The sequence below is a fragment of the Heteronotia binoei genome, chromosome 17, assembly GCF_032191835.1.
Source record: "Heteronotia binoei isolate CCM8104 ecotype False Entrance Well chromosome 17, APGP_CSIRO_Hbin_v1, whole genome shotgun sequence".
Classification (NCBI taxonomy): Eukaryota; Metazoa; Chordata; class Lepidosauria; order Squamata; family Gekkonidae; genus Heteronotia; species Heteronotia binoei.
Genome location: NC_083239.1, coordinates 16,593,013 through 16,617,748, shown reverse-complemented (window position 1 = coordinate 16,617,748; position 24,736 = coordinate 16,593,013). Strand labels below are relative to the sequence as shown.

The following is a 24,736-nucleotide window of genomic DNA, read 5'->3' as shown; positions in this document are numbered from 1 at the left end:
CCCTCTCGCTATAAATGCAACTAGAAAAGGGCCAGTGCAACTCTGAGAGGCACAAAAGCCCCACTTCAGGCCCTAGACAAAATCTTTGTGGTGTGCCCAACAAATATGAGGACTTGGTGATGGCTATATGGGCCCTAAGACTCTACTTACATCACTCGCTATGGGCTGTGCCAAACCTATTGTAAGAAAATACCCCTAATATTCAGAACATCGTAGTCACCCGCCTGGTTGCCAGGGTGCCTGGAGACTGAACTCACACACATCTGCTAGGAGAACGTGGGTTTGTCTACCAGACTGGAAAGGACTCATGAGTACTACCAGCTACAATGCTACAGCAGCACTCTGTGTTTCTGGAGGAGTGGTAGCCAGGAGAATGGATGGTTTCCAGTCGCTTCGTGCGAACACCATCTCTATCGTTGTAGCAGAAGAAGGTGCGCCGCTAGGAGCTATCCAGGCCATGCAGTTTCAGCCTTGACCATAGAATCCACTTTGGGAGGCTAATACCAGCTATCTTCCTGCAGTGCCAGACTCCGTTTCAGCAAAGCGGGAGGCTCATGTACTCAACAGATGTCACCCATCCATGAGGCCATCAAGCTTATCTAGGCGTGGATCCAGCTGGACTGCCTAAGCCTTTGTCTAATGGAACTCAGGACAAAGACTGGTGCCAAGAGAAGACTGAAGAAGAGGAAGACCATCTTCAGCGAGCCAAGTTCCTTTGCGTAGACCGGGTGTTACCTTAGGTAGCAATTTGGCCATCTATTGTCATCCTTCTAGATAAGTTTAATAGTCTTAAGCACACCTCCACCCAGTGATTTCCCCCCATTCTTTTCTCCAACGGTCATCCTAGAGCTTCCCCACCCTGGTTCATTGTTACCTGGAAGTCCAGTCGGGTAACCAGGGCCCAAGCTTGTTCATTGGTCAGTTATGGGCACCCAATTAGGCACCACCAATTAACTTGCTATTGGCTACTGCAGAAGTCCAGCCCTTATGGTCACTGCAGAGCCTCCCCTTTTTCTGAGGTTGTGTACCAGCTGACCACCTTTCCTCCACCCGTGTACCTCCCATCCCCTAAGGGCTCAAGGTATTTTTTCTTTTCTTAGGACTGTATGTATGTTTCATGAGCACATTGCCTTGTATGTGAGTTCTATATTTTTCTGGAATAAATTTTAATTGTTTTACTTAGAGTCCTTGGTAAATTTAAGCATTAATTTCTGGACGTGTATCCTGTATACATAGGTAAAAAGATCCTGATTAAGCCAGGTGCCCACCTGACAATTCCCCAACCTCGTTTTGAGGGCATTTTGGCTTACACTATAAAGGTAGTCCCCTGTGCAAGCACCAGTCGTTTTTGACACTGGGGTGATGTTGCTTTCACAACGTTTTCACGGCAGATTTTTTACGGGGTGGTTTGCCATTGCCTTCCCCAGTCATCTATGCTTTCCCCCAGCAAGCTGGGGACTCATTTTACCGACCTTGGAAGGATGGAAGTCTGAGTAAACCCTGAGCTGTCTACCTGAACCAGCTTCCACAGGGATCAAACTCAGGTCGTGAGCAGAGGGCTCCGACTGCAGTACTGCTGCTTTACCACTCTGTGCCATGGGGCTCTTGTGCCAAACCTATAATGGCACATAATTATGTGATGCCCTGTGTAAGCTAGGCTGTAATACCACAGCACAGGACTTGGCTGGGTCTCACCCACTCACAACAGCAGTTGCTTGCTTGCTTTATTGCCTAAGGCAAAAGCTTAGGGTCGATAAAACAGCAAAAGAGAGAACTGTACAGAACAACAACCAAATTCACAGAAATAACCCCACCATTTCTAGATATAACCCCTCAGCCCCAAACAGCAGTCCAAGTAAGTAGTTGTGCTTCCAAATTGTGCCCAGGATTGGAATTTGGTCAGTCAACAGCAGGGAGAGTGCCACTGTTAAAGAGAAGACCTCCAATCTCAGAAATCAAAATGGGATGCAATAGGAGGCATCATTGTTGAAAGTACACCAGACATAAGCCATTTTGGACTGGGCAGGTTATATAAAAGCACCTTGAATTATTGACATAAGTCAAACTATGGCAGGGCCAGCAACTGTTGCCCTTCCATTACATGACAAAAACAAGCCATGCTTACACCATCTCAGATTTCTCATGACCATTTATTACCAAGGCAAAGGCAGCGCAAAACACAGGAGGGCTGCATGCAGAGGTGTGACAATAGTCCCAAACCATAACCCAGTGTTGATGTTGAAAAAATAATAACCCAGTTAGTAAATAAGATGTACAGTGGGCTTTGGGGATGTTGTAATCTGGGCCTAGCTTACAAACTCAGAATAGAGACCAGCCACAGCTCTTGGGGAGGAATCAAGTTTAATAATGCTTTAACCCCCGACCTCCAAGGGTTTAGTCTGGTCTCCTGCAGAGCAGGATATTAAGCCTTTCATTGGCACAGAAGGGAGCAAACCTCAAGAACAGGCAGCCCAGAATCTGTGCTAACCTCCTTCTATACAGAACTGAATGAATGAGAATACAACTTACATAGCATCCATGGAGCGCCTTTCAAGTGTTCAAAGCACTCCACACATGATCTTTCAGCAATTCTTATGCCAGCTCTGTTAGGTAGGGCAGAGCAATCATTGGTGGTAGAAAGGGCCGCCAAGTCAGAGCCGACTTCTGGTGACCCTACAGGGTTTTCAAGGCAAGAGATGTTCAGAGGCTGACTGTTTAGTGACCTTGGTCTTCCTTGGTAGTCTCCCATCCAAATTCTAACCAGGGCTGACCTTGCTTACCATCCAAGATCAGGCTATTCTGGGCCATTCAGGTCTGGGCAAAGTTATCATTACTATACTGTAAATGGGAATGGAGAGACTGAGGCTGAAGCAATATTGCCTATAATAACAGGGTTGTCAAACTACAGCTCAGGAGCCACATGTGGCTTTTTCACACATATTATTTGGCTCTCAAAGCCCCCAACACCTCATCAGCTAGCTTGAAAAACACATTTCTCTCTTTAAATAACTTCTCCAAGTCAAACTAGATGGCGGCTTGGAGAATGCATCTAAAGTTGCTTTCCTTCTACCTCTACCTCCCCCATCTTCCTTCCTTCCTTCTTTCCTTCCGTCCTTCCTTCCAACATCTAATATTCATGTCTTGCAGCTCTCAAGCATCTGACATTTATTCTATGTGGCTCTTACATGAAGCAAGTTTGGCCACCCTGGCCTACAGTAACTTCATGAGTTCATGGGTGATACCAAACTATTTGAAATATTGCTGGAGCCAGAACTGGGGTTACGATGTAGCTGGTAAGTGGTAGCCAGAGGCATCAGGCAACTGATACTTGGTCTGGTCTGGTTAGTCTAGTATTCCATACTGGCAGCCAGTCACAGTGATTGTGGTTGTTTGTGCCTACCACTAGATGTATTTATTTAGTGTATACTCCTTCTCTAGAACCTGTTCAAGGTGGCTTACAACTAAAAACAACAAGAACTAACCAAGCCAATGAAACCAGCTAGGTCATAAAAAACATGCCAAGGCAGAAAAGAAGAAAACTGCAGATTTATACCCCACCCTTCTCTCTGAATCGGAGTCTCAGAGCGGCTTACAGTCTCCTATATCTTCCCCCCCCCCACACACAACAGATGCCCTGTGAGATGGGTGGGGCTGAGAGGGCTCCTCACAGCAGCTGCCTTTTCAAGGACAACTCCTGCAATAGCTATGGCTGACCCAAGGCCATTCCAGCAGCTGCAAGTGGAGGAGTGGAGAATCAAACCCGGTTCTCCCAGGTAAGAATCTGTACACTTAACTGCTACACCAAATTGGCTTTCCGAAGCAAAACACAAATAGAGTGGTCTAAACTATATTGATAGGACAATCCAAAGGTGGGGTCCTCAACCTTTCTGAGCCAATGGGCATATCCTGAACTCTGACTTAGGGTGGTATGTGCAACCTCAAAACAGCAGCCACTAAAGGCAGAGCCAACAAAAAATGGTTGCTACAAGAGAGAGCCAACCACAAAATATCAGGCAGTGAGGTCATGCATTACTCTAATAGTAACTCTTCAGAAGCCCTGTTTTAACAGGATGCTTTTAAAAATAAATATATTTTTAAAAACACTCTTTTGCATGCACACAGCTTACCTTCAATCTAGAGTTGCTAGAGCTGCACTGGAGACAAGGGAATCCCTGCTCTGGGTCCCTCTCCCCAGCATTGAGCAGCTGGCTGATGGGGGACTTACCAATAGCAAAAGGAGGCCAAGGCCTGTGTCACCGGCAATGCAGTGATGCCTGTTCTGGCATGCACCGGAAAGACAGGTTGCTTACCTGTAACTGTAGATCTCCGAGTGGTTATCTGTGCATTCACACTCATGGGATAGTGCGCCTGCGCCGATCCCCGAATCGGTACCTGAAAAAGCCCGGGATTTTTCCGCGCTCGGCGCCAATGGGCATGCGCAGGCGTCCCAGTGCGCGTGCTCACCAGCACCAGCGCGGGGATCCCGCCAGTTCCTTCTTGACCGCTGGAAGCTCCTACTGGAGGGAGACCGTCAGCAGTGGGGAAGGAGGGCGGGTAGTGTGAATGCACAGATGACCACTCGAAGATCTACAGTTACAGGTCTCTGTGTAACTGGTGGTCTCTGTGCTTCACACTCATGGGAGATTAGCAAGCAAAGCATACCTGGAGGCGGGAAGACGGTCAACCTGAAGAAACAGCTTGCAGCACCGCAGCTCCCAACCGAGTCCTCTGCTGAGCATGCACGTCCAGCGCGTAGTGCTTCATGAAGGCATGCGGAGAAGACCAGGTAGCCGCCTTGCAGACATCGGAAAGGGACACACCCTTCAGGAATGCCACCGACGTGGCCATCGCCCTTGTGGAGTGTCCACGAACAGGTCCAGGTAAAGGCTTCTTCGCCAACAAATAACAAAGTTTGATTGTCTCAGTAAGCCACTTTGAAAGTCTCTGAGACGAAATTTTGGACCCTAGCTTGGGGGCAGAATAAGAGACAAAAAGCTGCTTGTCTTTACGAAAACCCCGTGAACGATTTAAATAAAACAGGAGAGCACGCTTAATGTCCAGTGCATGCAGCCTACGTTCCTCATCCGAGGAAGGACTAGGGTAGAACGTAGGTAACCAAACTTCTAAATTAAGGTGAAACTGGGAAACCACCTTGGGAAGAAAAGTGATGTCTGGAGCTAAAGAAACCCCAGCCTCTCTAAAAGCAAGGTAGGGGTAGTCACAACGCATCGCCGTGAGCTCCCCCACACGACGTGCTGAAGTGATGGCAAATAAAATGCAGTCTTCCAAGACAAAAGTTGTAAGGAACAAGTTGCCATGGGCTCAAAGAACCAAAGTAAAATCCCACAACTGCGGAGGGGATCTAGAGGGAGGATGAAGGCGAAACAATCCCTTCATGAACCTTTTGGAATGAGGGTGAGTGAAAACGGAGTAACCCTCCACTGAACCATGGAAAGCAGAAATAGCTGCCAGATAAACCTTGATGGAGGAGAATACCAGTCCCTCATCCACCAAAGCCAAAAGAAATTCAAAAATTGCCGGAAGCCCGACAGCGTCCGGCGGCACAGGAGAGTCAGCCACAAAGCTACTAAATTTCTTCCACTTCCTCTCGTAAGAGGCACGGGTGGAAGGCTTCCTACTGCTTAGGAGGACTTGCTGGACCCTGGTAGAAAAACCTAATGGTCGATGAACCACGCTGTCAACTTCAGGTGTGGCACGTTGTGGTGGAGTACGTGTCCGCCCTGAGCCGACAACAGGTCCGGTTCCGCCGGAAACTGGTAAAAGACCCCCCTCGAGTGTTGGAGCAGGATCGAGAACCAGCCCTGACGGGGCCACCAAGGAGTCACCAGGATGCAACATGGCCTCTCCTGCACTAGCTTGTGGACTACCCTTGTCAGCAGAGGTAAGGGTGGGAACATGTAAAGGAACCAGCCCCCCCACAGAAGTAGGAGTCCATCTCCCAACGAGGCTGGATCTGCACCCCCCCTGGCACAAAACAAGGGGCACTTCTTGTTTTCCCCTGTCGCGAAAACATCTAGTTGTGGGTCCCCCAGAGTCGGAACACAGGCTCTAGGAAGCACCATTGCAGTTCCCATTCGTGTGGAGAAGCTCCACCTCTGCTGAGAGAGTCCGCCTGTATATTGAGGACCCCCGGCAGATGTGCTGCCTTCACAAAAATGTCCAACCGGAGGCACTCCGTCCAAAGATCCATCGCCAGCGAGCATAGCCTGTGAGACACAGTCCCCCCCTGCCTGTTGATATAGCACAGGGCAGTGGTATTGTCTGTAAGCAGCGCCACAGTCTTCCCTGCTATTAGTGGATGGAAAGAACGAAGGGCAAAGTGCACCGCCAGCAGTTCCAGGTAATTTATATGGCACCGACTCAGCTTCGGTGGCCACTGACCTCCCACACATAGGTCTCCCAGGTGAGCTCCCCACCCCCACAGGGAAGCATCAGTAGCGATAGTCACGGTAGGGGTTGGAAGGTGGAAGGGAGCCCCTTGGCAGATGTTGCTCTCCGATCCCCACCATTGCAGTAACTGGAGAGTCGCAGGTGGGATGGTGAACCTCTTTCGAGGTGAGTCTATGAGGGGACGAAAATGGCGCAAGAACCACAGTTGAAGACCCCTCATTCATAGTCTTGCAAAACGCAGCACGCTTGTCGTCACAGCCATCAACCCCAGCATCCGCTGGAGCTGCTGGGCCGTGCCCCACTGCCGCCTTTGGAGAAGCTGTACCAGACTGATGATGTCCTTTGCTCTCTGCAAAGGAAGAAACGCTCGATGTTGATCTGTGTCCAGCAGAGCCCCTATGAATTGAACTGTTTTTGATGGAGTCAGATGAGATTTCTCCAGGTTGACCTGCAACCCCAGGGTGTCGAGGAGACGCAGAGTGATGGCAATGTGAGCAGTTAGATTCTCCCTCGACTTCGCCACAAGAAGCCAGTCGTCGATGTATGGGAAGACAACTACTCCCTGAAGACGAAAGCGGGCAGCCACCACGCTCATCAATTTCGTGAACACCCGAGGAGCAGTAGACAGTCCAAACGGTAGGGCCCTGAACTGGAAGTGCCGAGCACCCACAGCAAACCTTAGGAAACGCCTGAACGCAGGATGAATGCTGACGTGAAAGTAAGCATCCTTGAGGTCCAGGGTCGCCATCCAGTCTCCCTGATTCATGAGGGGCAGGATTGTTTGCAGCGTGGCCATTCTGAACTTCTGGTACAGAATAAATTTGTTCAGATTCCGAAGGTCCATGATAGGCCTCAAACCCCCGTCCCTTTTGGGAACCAGGAAGTAGCGAGAGTAGAAGCCTCCCGTCCTGGCCTCCAATGGAACTTCCTCTATGGCTTGTTTCTGTAGGAGGTTGTTCACCTCCGCCAGCAGAGGTGGGGAAGGGGGAGTGGTAACTACCACGGACTGATTCGGGGTCTGAACAAACTCTATTTTATAGCCCTCTCTTACGATGGAGAGAGCCCACCTGTCTGTGGAGATCCACTCCCAGGCAGGCAGGAAAGAGCGTAGGCGGATAGATGAAACACCGGTGGGGGCGATGACGCGTGCTTGCGGGAAGTCAAACCCCCTGCTTCTGGGGACGAGTCCCCTTGGATTTATTAGTTGGCTGGGCTCCGTAACAATTCCTGTTGTTGCCAGGATAAGAGGGACGCTCAGCCTGTGAAGAACGAGGACACCAGTGCTCAGGGGAGAACTTTTGGTAGAGCTTTTTGGTCCAGGGCTTAGGCCATTGCTTGGACCTGGAAGCCTTGGGAGCAGTTTGGACACCTAAGTTCCTTGAGGTCTCGACACTCTTGTCGAACTCTTGCAGCGCCGTGTCTGTCGTGGTGCTAAAGAGCCCGTCGCCCTCAAAGGGCAAGTCCTCAATGAAGGTTCTAGTGTCCTGGTGAAGAGCCGTTGACCTAAGCCATGAGTGGCGTCGAATGCAGACTGCAGAAGTGATGGCCTTGGCCGAAGCTTCCACCATATGTTTTGCTGCAGCCAGTTGTTGTCTGGCTACAGCAAGCCCTTTTTTTTGCAACTTTTTTGCCGCAGCCCTCTTATCCTCACTTAATGAAGAGAGGAAGGGGGAGAATTGTTCCCACATGGCATACTGGTATCTAGCCATGCAGGCTGCATAGTTAGATACCTTGATACCGAGTGCCCCCGCTGAGTAGACCTTGCGGCCCATTCCGTCAATCTTTTTCCCTTCCTTATCCGGTGGGGAGGAATGAACCTTCCGAGCCTTCGAGGAGGAGGAGACTACGACAGAATTTGGTCTTGGATGGGTGAATAAAAATTCAGCCCCTGTCTCTTGGACCCTGTACATGTGGTCCAGTCATTTGGATGAGACCGGCGTAGATGAAGGCCTCTTCCAAGGCTCCTTGACAGCTTGGAGGATCACCTTGGTGACTGGCAGGGCGACCGCAGTGGACGTGTTCCTTTGCATTATATCGAACACGTTGTCGTCCACTACGGGTTCTGGCTGAGTCACAGGCAGATTGAGGGTGGCAGCGATCCGTCACACGAGGTCCCCATAAGACTTTAGATCCTCCAACGGTGAAATCGGAAGATCCTCAGCCGTCTGGGAGACTGGTGAAGGTTCCACGTCTTGGGCCTCGCTATCTGACTCCGATGACGAAGACTCCTGGTGGGCGGAGTGCTCCGAGAGCATCGGCGTCAACTCCCTCGGGGGAGACCGGACTGGTGGCGATGGTCGTCGATGAACGTCGAGTGGGACCATGCGTCGCTCCGGAGGGATCGACACCGATGCCTTTCAGGATCGATGCGAGACCCTTGACATGGAAGAGAACTCAGACTCCTGTTCCCAATCTGGGTACTCCTCCGGGTACCAGTGGTACGATTGGTACCGGGAATACGGAGGTTGCCACCTGCGCTGCTCCCACGGTGGTATCGGGAAGCGGTGCGGTGCCTGGAAGGTCTCCACCTCTCTTCTCTCTCGGGACCACATCCGGACCGGCGGGATGATCGGTGCCGAAACTTCTACCTCCGACGACGACTCGCTAGCGGTGCGCCGATGGGAACCCGATGACGAGGAGCGTTGGATCAGGTCGATCTCACGCTCCTGTTCCGAGGTCGGCTGACGCGGTTGAGCCAGTGAGCTATGGCGCGGGGAGGCCAAGATCTTCTTCAGCAGCAAAGGGGTTGCCGATGCCGAAGCGTCGACCGAAAGCGAAGGAGTGCGGAGTCGCTTTCGCTTCTCCTTCGACTTTGCCTTCTTAGGAGCTCGGGTCCCCGAGTCCTCTCGGCGTTTCTTAGCGGGCATGTCCACCGAACCCTCACGGGGACGTTTCGTGGAGCCGCGCTCTTCCGGCAACTCAGTTAGAGTCAGGGTCGGAGCAGCATCAGCCGATGCAAGCTCCTGTGCCGGGGTGTCAGTTGACTTCGGTGTCGACACGTCGCCATCGATCGTTGTGGTCGAAGCGCCGATTCAGTCAAAGCTGCCGACAGTCGGGCCGCACGGTTCTTCCTTGTCTGTTTATAGAAGCGAAGACAGTGCGGGCACGCTTCCACTCGATGTGCTTCTCCCAGACACAGCAGACACAAGGAATGGCCGTCTGGGGGGGCGATCTTTTTCCCACAAGCACGACAGCGCTTGAAAACCCCCCAGCGACTGTCCATAGAAGTTAGTCGCGAAAAACCGCTCAGAGTAGTCTGAGGGGAAAAACTGGGGGAAAAGGAAAAAACGGGATACCCCGAAGGGCAACCCGCGAAAACAAACTGGGAAAGTCCTCTTTAAAAAAAAAAAAAAAAAAACACTAACTAACTAGTAAACTAACTAACTAACACGAAGAAAGAACAAACGGGCTAAAGGCACGAGAAGAAAAGGCAAAGCCAAAAATCTCACCGACCGGGGAACACGAAAGGTAAACCTTTCAGCGCAGCGGTCAGAAAGGAACTGGCGGGATCCCCTCACTGGTGCCAGTGAGCATGCGCACTGGGATGCCTGCGCATGCCCATTGGCGCCGAGCGCGGAAAAATCCCGGGCTTTTTCAGGTACCGATTCGGGGATCGGCGCAGGCGCACTATCCCATGAGTGTGAAGCACAGAGATCACGAAGAAGATGTACCATTATCGTGTTGCTAGTGACACTCTTGTATTTGGGCAGAAACTCTATGGTGAAAAGAACAACTTTTACCATAGAGTTTTTGCCCAAATACCAGAGTGACCCCGGTGACATCACTTCTGTGATACCACTGTATCACCAGCAATGCAAGCATAGGCCTGTGTTTGTTTTCAGAAAGTCTCATGCCCCCTGCTGCTTGTCAGGGATATCTGACAACCCTATTTCAGTCATACAGTGAAGATCCTTGTGATGTGGTAGCAAATGCTGCCAAAGCAACTTCTTTAAAATCTGCACAACCAATCAGATCTCCAATGGACAAGCAGAAGCCCTGTTAATCAAAAGTCCGACCAACTTTCTAAAAACACTTGGCAGGCTCTAGGAAAGGTGCCTGCAGGTACCACAACACTCACAGGCAGCATGTTGCTGAATCCTGGCCCACAAATTTGCAGAAGACCATAAAACAGCTTAAAAATGACAGCTCTCCTTAATTTTGGTTTTGCAATATCAACCCAGACAGATGTAAAGGCAGTGGTAATGCAGGGGCAGGAAGGGGGAAAAGGAGGATCCCTCTACAAATTCTTGCAAGTTTCTATTGTTCAATTCACTCCCTCAAGAGAGCTGTGAGGCTGATCTCCTAAGACAGGTCCCACTGACAAGTTATTTAAGAAATGAGACAGCAAAAATACTAAAAAAGTTAAAAACCAATGTAAAATCATTGGAGCTCTGTAGCTGTAAACCGCAATTTTCCATTTTGACAATTCCTCCCTCCCCCCACTTGGGCAGGTACCACACTGTGGAAGCATCAGTGAATGGCTCACAGAAGCTCAGTCATTGAAGAAAAAACCCATTAAAGGGCTGATCTAGAGAGCTGCTCTACACTCCGCACCATCCATGGGCTGGCTGAGGGCAGAGTTTCATTTCCCCTTTAAGTCAGAACAAAGGAGGTTTCCCCCCCTTTGCCCTAGCTCTAATGGAAAAGCCACAACAGCCCCACAAATTGTTCTAACAATAAGCACTGTGTCTTGTGAAGGCTCCTTATGAAAACAGAGATGGCTGTGCTCCACCTGGGAAAATTTCCCTGGGCAGAAGCTGCCATGTAGTTCTCCACAGAAATCATTCCACAGCACTCCTTCAGAGGGAAATTAATACATCAGAACCAGCACTAAATCAGCATAAACCAGCTGGCCTCCCCCCCCCCCCCCAGGCCCCAATCTTCCTTTTTGTTCTTGGAACTTTAATTAAAAATCCTGTTAAAATATTAACAGCTTCCAAATCCAATAAGTGTTTGTTAACATTTCCTCTAATTTGATGAGGATGGTTTTAAGTTATTGTTGTGACATTTCAAAATGCCTATCAACAACCCTGGATTTAAAACAAAGACAAATGCATACACTTTTTGGGCACAGTACACTCCAAGCACTGTTTGGAGCCATAATAGGCCGGGACATTTTTAATGAGATAATGCATATTTGATACGCTTAAAAAGCGGCATTACAAATGTTCTCAACTTCTTTGTCTGGTTTACTGAATCTGGGCTGAGCTGCCGAGTGGAGTCATAAACCCATCAGGTTCACTTAAATTCAGCAAACAAACTAGGAAAGGCTTGTTTGTTTAGATGTCGCCATCTCTATGGCTAGAAAGAGAGTTGTAGGGGTCTTCCCACTGCTACGAGAGCTGGAAAAGGTATGATGAAGCCACTACTTCCAGTCAGAGTCATGAGTCATCAGTGGTCTCAAACCACAGGACCTTCTGGAACTGAGTTAAAGCCCAAATCCATGAGCCACTGTAGCTCTTTGAGGAGCAAACACCTCCTGAAATCCAAGTAACATTGTACATACTTTGACTTTTCATCATCATTCACCTTGGCTCTTTTTCCTCCTCTCTTTTGCCCCTTGATTCTCCCCAGACATCTGGTCCTTTACAGACATGATTACTGCATGTACCAGGAGCCTACCAATCACACATAATGGGAGCATTTGTTATCTGAAATCCCCCCATATGTGCGGTCACCATGTTGCATGAACAGATGTAAAGTATACATTTACCCAGGTGTCATTTCATAGGAAAAAAGGTGCCGGAGCTCATTAACGCAACTCATTTGCATATGCCACACACACCCCTGACATCACTGGAAGGTGTACTAAATTATATCAGCTCAGCATCTACCTTACAATGCTTCTTGAATTATAATTGTCATAATAAAACCTTACTCCCATCATACCTTTTAAATTACTTTTCCCTATGTGCTCAAAGCGGCATAATGAATATTTCAATCTGTCTGCTTTATATGTTTTGGTTATTTCCCCATTTTTTTATGGGGGGAAATAGGAAAAAGTTTGCCAAATCCTAGAGTTCAGCAAAATTCTCAATAGACAAAAAACAATGGAGCCAAGAAGCAAGTATTTGGGGGGGGGGGGGAGTCAGAAAGCAACAGCACAATAAAACTTAGAGGTTCCAGAGCTCCGCTCCTCTGAGCTCCTGCCCAAAATGAGGCCTGCATTTACCCATGCTTATGCATTTATTGTAGGAGCAAACTGGACAGTGGATTTTTCATGGTTCATGTTCACATGTACCAAGACAGTACATGCATGGTAAATATACACATTCACCCTGTTCACACAGCATGGTGATCGGGGGACTGCAGGTAGCTCATACTCCCATTATGCCCATTTGTACTCTGAAAAGGACTTAGTTTCTGTGAAGCAGAGGACCACCTCTACACACATTTCACAGTCTCTCTTCCCCACTATGATTCCACAAGATGGCTTCTTTCTCCCTCTGCCCCGTCAGTCTGACTTCTGGCCATCTTCTTCAAAACTGAACTTTTCTTCATCTTGCCACAACTGACCTTAGTCTGATTCTCCTATCACTGATTGGGGACTTGCTGCAGCTGATGTAGAGCCCAACCCCAGCTGGGAATGACTGGTCAACCACGCATAGGCCAAAGGCAAAAGTGAATGGTGGAGGAAGTGGAACGCTCTACTGTCTCCTCCAGCTGGGAAATGGGAGATTACCTAGAGACCCTGATGGCATCACAGTAGTTCCTGGGTCAATGGGCCATCTGGATGGGCAGGATAATGGAGGCAGCAGAACCCTGACACTTTCACACACTCTCGGGTGGACTGCAGAGCACCTTTGGATGGGCATAAGCCCCTCCTGAGTTTTTTTGTTTCATTTTGTTTTCACTTTTGGAAGGACCAGCTGCCTAGAAAGCAGTATGGTTCTGGGGCTTCTGCTACCCTTTGCATGCATTCTGAGAAGAAAATAAACATGGATGAGCTGAGGTCATTCATGGGTGGGAAGGCAACTTACAACAGCCCCTCTCCTGATGCCTGGCTGGTACTTCCCATCCCCAGCTCTTTTGGTCTGCAGCCCACACTGCTGAATCCTTAACCAGTGAGGTTATAACTCTGTCCCCCAGTCTCCTGGATAGAATTTGTGAAAAGTTAGGATGTGTGAAAGATGACCATACTTTGCTCCCTCCAGCATGAGCTACCTGTTCAGAAGTGGGGAACAAAGAAGGATGACACAGTTGGGGGTTGAGGGGATACAATGGGAGTGATGGAAGGGAGCTGTAGCAGGTGCCTTGTGGACCCTATGCACTCAAAGCCCCACAGAGATCTGTAGCTGGCTGTGTTCACATTCTAGCTGTGGCTAGCATGGTAAGGCTATGCATGGAGAACCCAAGACCACTCCAGTTCACAATAGATATTTACATGTATTTTTGCCAGTCCTATGACTATTTCTGATCAAACAAGTTTCACAGTTTTCTGGAGCACTTTAAAAATCTGCAAAATGTATTTGACCAAAGAAAGTGTTGGGCCAAGGAACAGACAGAAACACCATTTTCAAACATCTGAAAAAAACTGCTTCCAATCCTAGGGAACAAAGAAATTTCCCACTACAGTCCTGTAAACAGGCCTCAGATTCAGCAAGAGCTCACAGAAGCAGAGCTCCTGCACCTCAGCCACCAGGAGCTTTGCCACGCCCCCAGCAGCCCTCATTAACCCCTGGAGAAGCCCACACCACCCTTTCTCCACTTCTTATGTGATTCTGGGTGGTGGGTGGGTGGCTTGCTGGTCTTTTGACTGGGGGTGGGGGGTGGCCCAGGAGAATCCCAGGCGAGCAAGGCCTGCTTGGGCTGCCTGGATCTCTAGCCAGTTCAAGCAAGCCTCGCTCACCCGGGGGGGGGGGGTCTCCTTTCTTGCACCAGGTTGCTTTTGGCTGGGGAGGGGGGCAGCATATGCTAATTAATTATGCTAACAAGCTCTACCACCTATTTTTCTACAAAATGACCCCTGCCTGTAAATATAAACATGATAAAAACCCAGAACCAGTCAACCCTGATGGGCACTAATATGTAATCTTGAATGCTAATCTTGTCGTCTAACTCTTCTCCTACCCACCAACAAGAAAAAAATTGCAAGAAGGCACTTTTCATGACAGCCATGCAACTGTGGAAGATTCACCAAGTTTCAGTTTTTTGGAGGATCCGTAGCTTTGGGGGCAATGCAAGTTCAGAGGACTGGAATTTGCTTTCATTCTGTGGCACTTCATACAAAGAACATAAAATACGGCACTTCAAGAACATAAAATACGCTAAGTACCATACTAAACAAACAACACACAAACACAGGGTTTCTCATAAAACAAGAAAAGAACAATTAAACCACAACCAAATAATATGAAATAGGAAATGGCTGTGCTGCCGTGCTTGCTGTTTTCAGGGCTCCTGTTTTGGCTCCAGCCCACTTTAGCCTATAAAGAAATGGCTTTTATAAGCAGTTTAAATTGGATGTTATTTGTTTTATTTGTCTGAAGACACCTGGCTTTGCATTTGCAATGGTTTTAACAAGGCCACAAAAATGCACATTTCAAGAAGCTGGATTCCAATTGCCTAAGCAAATGGAAAGCAAATGCTTCTCTCCCTGGTTCTTCTAGCAGAAAGATGCTCAATCTGTTTGAAAAGTTGAATTCTGCATTTAATAGCCTGAGAAAGCCCCAAAAGGACCTTAGAGGAACTTGGGAGACTAACGGCTATATATTCCAACACATTAGCCATTTCTGAGCATGCTCAAAGGATGTTAATGTTTTCAGTTTTAGTATGTTTGCCTCTCCCACACAAGCCAATTCTTTTTTCCAGACACAGAGCAATGAAAATAATGTCTGATTAAAATGTTTTTGGAACTCAGAGTTTGATTACTGGCTGTTTCAAAGAGAAAATACTCCTCAAACTTAGAGAAATTATCAGTGATGTTTCCAACATGGCAGTCATGTTAGCTTGTTAGCCTGTGAGATAAATTGGGCTGAAAGGAGTGGATGTGACTGACCCAGAGTCACCTACAATGCTTCAATGGTAGAGTGGGCATTCAAAACCTGGGTCACTCAAATCCTAATCTGGCCCTCTAATGACTCTAGCATAATTGGCTCCCCTCTGGAGAAGGGTCTGTTTTCCTGTGGCCAGCAAAGGCTACTGTAGGCATTAGCTATTCTGCATTGGCTGGTGCAGTTCAGCAGATGTAAGTATCCTTCTTTCACTTCTAAATCTTGCAAGGTGGGATCCAGGCCACAAAGTCCAAATGAAAACATGGCTGTTTGTGCTGTTTTCAAGTCTCTTTGAGGTCATGCTCTCAGCAACCTGAACTGCCAAAGTAAAGGGAAAGAAGGTACTTCAAATGGGCAATGGTATTCTTTTTTAACCAAGATGATGTCTCTGCAAGAAACCTCTGAACATAATATGTCCACAATCTAGTAAACTAACCAGAGAGGGAATTTCAGAACAATTTGAGGCAGAGAATGATGCTAATCTGTCTCCTGTAGTGTATTCCTTGAGTAGAGGTACCAACCTGCTCCTGCACAAACATTCCAAAAAGCAGGGCTCCCTGCCCCAAACTCTTGGGCTGTGGGTCAGCAGGGCAATCCTCTCATTTTGGCTAACTGCCAGCTTTGATTTATCTTTGCCAAGAAGGCTGCGCAACCAAGAGGCATTAAGTGCCCCCTTGAAGAGCAGAGCTCCAGAATCAACTGTGGCGTCAAGGGCTTCGGAACCACTTAACAGAAAGCAGCAAGTCCTGTGACAACATTCCTCCTAAAAAGCATATCCTCTGCCTTCCTACTCTTAGCAAAACCTGTTTGGGGCTGATCTGGGTGTAAGGGTGTTCTTTTCACCACAACCTCACCAAAATGAGGCACATATTAATTTATAGCTTGCCTTTCTTGCTGAGGCTCAAGGCAGATTGCAATATTTAAACTAAAAACCCTCAGAGGTCACCTGAAAGATCCTGCTGAAAAAATGTGACAAGAACAGAGGCTGGCTCAGGTCTCCTGCAACATCCCTAATTTATGCTACTAATAGAAGCCCAAGTAAATGAGAAGACTGTTCCGGATTCACTCTCTGGAAGGCATGATGGATGGTTATGAGCAACCTATTGACTTGTCTAGACCTCTTAACAAGGGACTAACAGTTTATTGGGATATCCATTATTCTTTGGCTTAACAATTCCTACTCTTTCTGTCAATAGAGACATCCTTTACAGAAGCAATTCTGAAACTTTTCTACCTTTACAGAACACTTCTCACATCAGCATTAAACAGGGACCTTCCTACATTCAATGCAGAGCTCCTGTGAGTTGCTGACACCATGAACCATGCTTTAGGTATACACTTGGTTCACATGGAAGGGTCCAATCACAGTGCTCCTGGCTTCCTGCCTTTCCACATTCCCCTGAGTGAGGCTAGAGGCTGTATCTCAGCTTCTCTGTATAGATTACGATTCTGCCAGTTGTTATTGATCTTCAGGTATAGTGAAGTCCTATTCCAAATAGGATGTGGTCTCCCTGTCTAAGCTACATCTGAGCAGGCCCTGGAAGAATTTGTATTTTTCAACTCTTATCATGTGTAACTACTTGCTCTTCATATTCTTTTTTCTCAGTAGTGCATCTGCTCTGTGGTGCTCCAATGTGTGGTTTATGTGGGTTGACCTATATGGCAAGGAGGTGGCCTAGTGTGCATCTTTCTAGTTCTACAACTGGTTGTATTTTGTGGTGATACTACGATGGCAGAGAACAGGAAAGTTTAGGTCAACAGCACAAAGGGAACAGAAACAATCCAAGCCAGGGTGTGTGTGTAAAGAACAAGATCACTGGGGGAAACAGTCTTAAGAACAAAAAACCAGCGCTGGCTGTGCAGGGATGTGATCCTAATTTCCAGAATGGGATGAGTATTATTTGGGCAATTCTGCCTCTAATGGGCTGCAGGTGGTGGTGCATAATTGATGCTCCCATTGTCACCAAGAGTGGTTTTGTAACTGCAGAACAAATTGCTGGTGTTTACAAAGATACGTAAGGAACTAGCTAGAATGAAAAACAAGGGAATTCTTCACAGTCAATGGATTCTTAACTTTGCAAACAGTTTTTTTAAAGAACAAAAAAAGCAAAATGTTTCTGTTGCCCAAAGATAAGGTGGAACTTTTGATTCCTTGCTACTACCACCGTCAGAGTTCAAGGTGCAGCTGGGAGATTCCTGCTACAACAAACAATCCAAGGAATTTTGATGGCCGTTAAATACCAAGTGAATTTCATTAGGGTGAGGGCACTTTATATCCCCCACAGGTTGTCACTAAATTTCACTAAAACCTAAATGTGAAGCAAATTTAAAATTTTATTTATTCATTTATACCCTGCCTTTCTTCCCAGTGGGGGCCCAAAACCACTTACATCAGTCTCCTCTCCTCCATTCCTCCCCTCACAACAATCCTGTGAGGTAAATTAGGCTAACAGAATGTAATTGGCCCAAGGTTACCCAGCAAGCTTCAGTAGCAAAAGTGGGGATTTGAACCTTGGACTCTCAGATAGTAGCCCAACAGTTTTAACCACTACACCACACTGGCTTCTGCTTCTGTAATATACATGTGGAAATGTCAAGGAAAGCATTAAGACTTTGAAAAGAAAAGTGAAATTTGTCAGAAAGGACTGTTTTCCAAGTAGCAGAGGTCCATAGAGTCAGTGTGTCCCAACCTGCAAAAATGCCTGTAAACACTTTGGGATAGAAGACTTGCCAGGCCTATTAACATGAGAGACAAATCAGGTGACAGGGTCACTAGTGGTCCCCTGAAGACTAAAGGTCATGTTATGTTTCCTTTTTGTGTTCCAGTGTCAGTGTGTTCAGAGCATAAAGTCATATGCGATGCAAATATTAATTCCAACTGGGCACATGAACCATCCTCAAACTTCAAAAGGACTGAGGGCTTACTACGGCTGCACACTCCAGCTTGGAAAATTCCTGGAGATTTGGGTCACAGCCTGGGGACAATGGGCTTTGTGGAGGGAGCTGACAGGCTATGTGATTCCACCTTCCAAAGGTTCCATTTCCTCTACTTGAATGGATTTGTGTAATCTAGAGATAAGATGCAATTAAAGGAGAAGTCCAATCCCTACCTGTACCTAGATAACCTGGGAGCTGTTTTGAGTTTATAATAAAGAAAATTTTGTATTTTTTTTAAAGATAACCTGGGAGCACCCTCAATGACCATTCTGCCCATTTGCTAAAGCATTTCACCTCCACCTCCCCGTCTGGAAGAACAGATCACCATACTGCCCAGCTGTGATGACAATAAATGGATTAGACTGGAGACCCCATTACAGCTTGCAGCAAAACACTTGAAAAATACTGTCCTATCCCACCCATTCCCTTTAATATTATTGAGCTTATTACTATAATGCTTTATTGGAAGCTCAAGGTAGCTGCAATTCCAAACAGAGGGTTAGCAGCATTCCGGTCTTTTGTATCAGTTACATCAATCCATCGTTAGGGATGCTGGGTGCATTTCTCATCCACTCCGCAAAAAGCAAGAATTCCAGACAGACAAATAGCAGCATCCTGCCATTCTAATAAAAGAAAGCTGTTGCCATCATGACGAGGCATGACATCTGTTTGCAAATGTTGGCTCCGGGGCATGTGTGCATGTAAAGCAATCATGAGGTTTTATGCCTCAAAATAAAATGTATCATCTTGCCTCACAGACGTCAAGAAATTTGTGGGAAAGGCCTCTACTGAGCTCAGCTGCAACAACTACTCTATAGTATGGATACAGAACTGCGCTGTCCAGTGCTGACTGCTATCCCACCAAAACTCCAGCACAACAGTTTTCTTTTCTCAGGAGCTCAGGACTGGAACGTGAAGCAAGTTCTGTGGAGGTACCAGGCTCGTGAGTCACTACTAAGTTCCGTTAGGGTTGCCAAGTCCAGGTTGGAAAATTGCTGGGAACTTGAGAGTGAAGCCCAGGGGAGAGAGTGACTTCAGTGGGATGGATCCAGAGGAGTTAGCCTTGTTAGTCTGTTGCTGCAAAACAGAAATGAGTCCAGTAGCACCTTTAAGACTAACACATTTTATTGTAGCATAAGCTTTCGAGAAACACAGCTCTCCTAGTCAGATGCAGCTCTCATCTGACGAAGAGAGCTGTGTTTCTCAAAAGCTTATCCTGCAACAAAATTTGTTAGTCTCAGAGGCGCTAATGGACTCTTTACTATTTAGTGGGGTATAATGCAATGGAATTAACCCACCAAAGCATCCATTTTCTCCAGGAAAACTGAACTCTGTTGTAATTATAGGAGATCTCCAGGCCCCACTTGATGCAGAGCTCACGTAAAACAATGACGCCACAGCAACAGATCCAAGCACTATGTCAGAGAACATGGTTAAATGATCTTATGCTGGTCGAAATATCCAATTCAGAGAGATAATATCAAATTGGGCTAAAGAATAGGGTTGCCAATAGACCTGGAGAAAAAAGATCCTGGTCTTTTTTTATAAAGGCCTAATGTGTGGAAATGGGCAGCTGAAGCTTTTCATGGTGTGAAGGTTAACAGCATCACCTGGTAAAGAACATTCCATTAAGCCTTTATAAAAGGGAGAGGGAAGGCAGCATGGTACAGTCCAGTCTCTTTAGGACTTAGAAGCTAAACAGGTTCAGTACTTGGATGGCAGACCACCAAGGAAGACTCTGCAGAGGAAGTCAGTGGCAAACCATCTCCACTTTCCACTTGCCTTGAAGTTGATTGCAACTTGGCAGCACTCATACATAAAGGGAGAAAACATTTTTCTCCAGACAGTAAGTAACCATCCTACAGAATGGTATCACTGAAGGTGAAGAAGGCAATGGTGAGTGAGAGTAATCTTGTACCTAACGATAAATACAAAAAATAAAAAATAAATCTGCTAAGTGGATCACCCCAAACTAGGATCTTAAAATGAGGGGGAAGGGCAAAAGGCAAAGCATGCCAAGATTTTCATACAAATCTCAGCTGCCATTACAGGTTTCCTAGGCAACTTAAAGACTAAGAGAAGACAAGGGGGGAGAAGTGGGGGGTGGAGGAAAAGTGGAGATGGCAGTGGGGAAGGATGAAATGGGGGCCACGAAGATGGGGGAGAACAGGAGCCAGGAAGGTGGGGAATTGGACCAGAGCAGGGTGGTGACAAGGAGGCAGGGGAACCATGTTTGGGGGGAGGGAGGTCAAGTGCTGAAGCTGCAAGAGGTCCCCTCTCTGCAGTTTCTCATGGATTCCCGCTCTCATTTGATCAAATAGGCAAATGTTTTTATAAGCAGCACAAAAAAACAGACTAAGAAGAGGTGGCATTTTTCACTGTCACCAAGAATGTTATCCAAAAACAGCAAGTATTTTCAGCTCAGTTCAACCTAAGATTGGTCTCTACTAGGACAGCATTCCCTCCCCCCCTTATTCATGTGGGGGGAGGAATGATCCAATGCTGAACACTAAGATGAAATGGTTATTTCCCACAGCTGAATTGAAAAATAAGGTTTCGCAGTGGAAGCACCAACTCAGCATGAAGTTCCGCTAAGAAGTCAAAGATGGATGACGCTAACTTAAGAGCAGAAAAATGAGAGGAGGTAGAATGGTCCCTTCTCCAGTATCAATCCCGCTGCATCTACTCCACGCCTCATATTTGGGGCATTGGGAACATAAGCGGGCAACAACAGATGAGCACAAGATAAAAACAAGTCAGCCACATATATCATGGCTGTGTGGCTTACTGAGGGAAACACTAAAAATGCATATCTCTGGGCATACCATATTTGTTCAATATAAATGCAAGATTCATGTTCTGGCTTGGGATTGCTAATTGATCAGACAAGCGCAGAGTCAATACAAGAATCAATACAAGATACTCAACTAAAGGATGCTGGGGTTACTTGCTGGGAAGGGTGATGCACAGGAGTAACACTCAACTTTCCTTCAGAGATTACAATAAACAGTTATATATGCCTACTCACTGGCTAGTCCCTCAAAAATGCAGCAAAAGAGAATTAAGAACCTTTCCTACACATTCAAAAAACAAACCAGCATAGGTAGGGCTACATATATGCCAGGGTGCAGGAAAAAAACTGCAGATTGTGGCATTCCGGTTTTTGAGTATCTCAAGTTTCATTTTCTTTTAGAAACTCAAGGTTCTAGCTCTAACAGCTACAAACATCTGAAGATCAAAGTACTCTGATGGTAAAGACAAAGCCCCGGAGTCACGGTAGCATCTATAGGTATTGCGCAACAGAGTTTTAACGGCTCTACATTCTTTATCAAACCAGGGCTGCAGAGATTTCATGTTTCTTTCCTTTTTTACATTTTTAGGTTTAGCATTTAATGAACTAAGAATGTTAGATATTAGGGAATCATCGGCTGTTATTAGCACTGAAGGATTAGTTGCATTAGTGAAAACACTTCTAAGATTCGAAAGGGAATGAGAGTTTAAAAGTAACTGAGCTTTTGTCTGATTATTCCAGCAGATTTTTGGTAAGAACGCAGAATCCACCAAGTGTAGAGAGGGATTAAGGGAAAGGTCAGGGGAAAACTCTGCATGGAGGGTCAAAATAAGTGGAAGGTGATCACTGATAATGAGATCACCTATGCAGAAAATCCGACAGAGACTGGCTCTGGAATGACCATATCTTATTTGTTTTATTCATTTAATTTTGTTAAACTTGAAATTACATATATTTTACCCATTTTATGTACATTAGCTCCCCTGCGTACTCTATTATCCAGGATTTTATATTACTTATATTGTTATTTGTACTGCTAATTCTGTTTTATGCCAATAAAGGCTTGTTGTTGTTGTTATTGTTACAAACATCTGGCTGAAAGTGTGTGAGCAACTTTTGCTGAAATCCAATAATAAAGAGGTAGCTGAATAAGATTTCTCATAGTTAAGAGCAGGGCTTTTGCATCACTCCTTCCTCTACCCATGACTAGCAGAATCAGAATCAGTTATGAAAATAGTACATGCGCATAATCATATATACACGTTATCTCAACACATTGTATTCAAATACAAGATTAGGTTTTTCCTCCAGGTATGTCATCAAAAAAAGGAGGGGGAGTGTCTTATATTTACATACAAATTATATTTATGTTCAATAATAAAAAGCTTTACAACTTTAACATTTTTAAGGAGATACTTCTTCCCTCCTGATGTATAGTTTTCCTTTCAAGTAAACACAATACCTCTGCAGAACACAGAATTCACCTTTCTTTGGCGCAGAATCCAGATTGCCTGGACATATTTTTAAATGTTTTTGTACAAACCCAAACAAGCGACCATCTCCCCAAATAAATTGTGATGCTATCAGGGAACTCCACTCTGACCTGGATAGCCCAGAATAGCCTAATTTTGTCAGATCTTGGCAACTATGCAGGGTCAGCTCTGGTTAGTGTTTGGTTTTCAAAGGAAGAGACATTCAGAGGTGGTTTGCCACTGCCTGGCCTAGTAAGTACTTGGATGGGAAACCGCCAAGGGAATTCAGGGTCACTCTGCAGAGGAAGGCAACAGCAAACCACCTCTGAACGTCTCTTCCCTTGAAAACCCAATGGGGTTGCCATAAGTTGGTTGTGACTTAACATTAAATAAAAACAAAAATGAGGGAACTCTATTTTTATGGCACTGCTTTGGATTCCCTCTCCTGGCTGGAGAAAATATCCAGAACACATCCTGTTTCATTCTGAGCTAAAACATGGGGCTGAATGGGCAATAAGATAAAGGAATGCATATCTACCTCGACAGGAGGGCAGAGGGAAGTCCCAGGAGGCGGTGTTTTCCGAATTTGCATGGCAAGTGAGTAGTGCATGACCCTCCAGAAAGAAGCCTGGGTTGCAGCTGTAACGCACTTTGTCGCCCACGCTGAACATTGTCCCCTGCTGGATTCCATTCTGGAGCCTTCCCGGGTTTCCACATGTGTGACTTGGTAGAACTGTCGGGAGAGATAAATCACATTCAAGCACAATCCAAAAGCATCCCATTGGCAGTAGCTACTCTCCCTCAAAAACTAGCATGGCAGTTCATTACCTCTTCAACCCAACCCACTTAAGATTGCCGACTCCAGCTCGAAAAATCCTTGGAGATTTTTGGGGCAGAGCCTGGGGAGGGTGGATTTTAGGGAGGGAAGGAAACTCAGCAAGGATTGCCAAGCTGCCATTTCCTCCAAGGGAGAGGATCTCTGTAGTCTGGAAATCAGTTGTAATTCCAGGCTATCCCTCAGCCCAGCTGGAAGTTGGAAACCCTGAACCCCTCCTCATTCTCCACTGAACCTCAGGGTCGCTGAGAACCACTATGGGCCTCCAGCCACAGATTCCACCTGCGCCTCTGCATATGACCGTGATCCAAACCAAATATTATGAAACTTGGCTTTATCTTATTTTTTATATCCTGCCCTTCCCACAAGCAGGCTCAGGGCGGCTAACAACCATTATGGCTATAAAAACATAAAAGCATAAGATAATCACAACAGTTATTACATAGTAAGATACAATATATAAATCAGTTAAAAATAATAACTAATGAAGCATCATCACCAATACTATCCAGATCTCATAAGATATGGCATTGATACTGTTGGCTGATGATAATGTTGGGGTGGTGATGATAAGAATTTTCAATTCTGCGGCGACTTGACCGCTGTCTCCCATATTACTCACTGAATGCAAGACAGCTTGCTGTCACCATGAATCCATAGTAATAAAAGAATAAGCCCATCTGTCCATCTTGCTTTTATTTATTTATTTATATCCCGCCTTCTCCTCAATGACAACCCAAAGTATTCTCCTCTTCTCCATTTTATCCTCACATCAACCCTGTGGTGTAGGTTATCCTAGTGCTGCACCCTAACTACCACTTTGCAAGATCTGACTGAACTGGGTGCAAGGAAAGGAAGAGAGAAAGGCTAGGCTGTTGAAGAAAATGACCTTGTTAGCAGGCTGCAGGCTGGCAAATACCAAACAGCCATCAGCATATTGTCTTGTCTTGCTCCAGTGCTCGCTTGATTGATGGGCTTAGCATGAACTGTTAGGCAAGTTTGCTTCAGTCTTGGAGAAAGGCAAGTCTAGCTCATAGTTGAGAGCCTTTTACTGTGCTCAGACCTCCGTGTGCTCCTAGTGGCGGCAGCCAGGACTGCATTAAAATAAATGGACATTCAGCTGGATGCAGCAGGATGCTGGCTTCAAGGGTCCTCCAACTGAGTTAGTCCACTCGAATTTTGTCCCCTTACTCCCCCTGCCAGTAGCCCTGCTGGACCCTCCTTTCCCCCTGCCCTTTTGCTTTCCTCTCCTCTCCAGTAATTCTGACCTATGCCATATGGAGATCTGTTGTAATTT

At 46.5% G+C, this 24,736-nt stretch overlaps 1 protein-coding gene across 2 annotated transcripts in view; it reads right to left on the bottom strand.

The window, feature by feature from the left end:
• Positions 1-24,736, bottom strand: part of CSMD2 (CUB and Sushi multiple domains 2) — an 831,733-nt gene that overhangs the window by 541,003 nt on the left and 265,994 nt on the right. For both annotated transcript variants that reach the window (XM_060257873.1, XM_060257874.1), the window contains exon 4: positions 23,143-23,337. In XM_060257873.1, the coding sequence (XP_060113856.1) occupies positions 23,143-23,337 (195 nt within the window). The remainder of the gene's footprint in view (positions 1-23,142; positions 23,338-24,736) is intronic.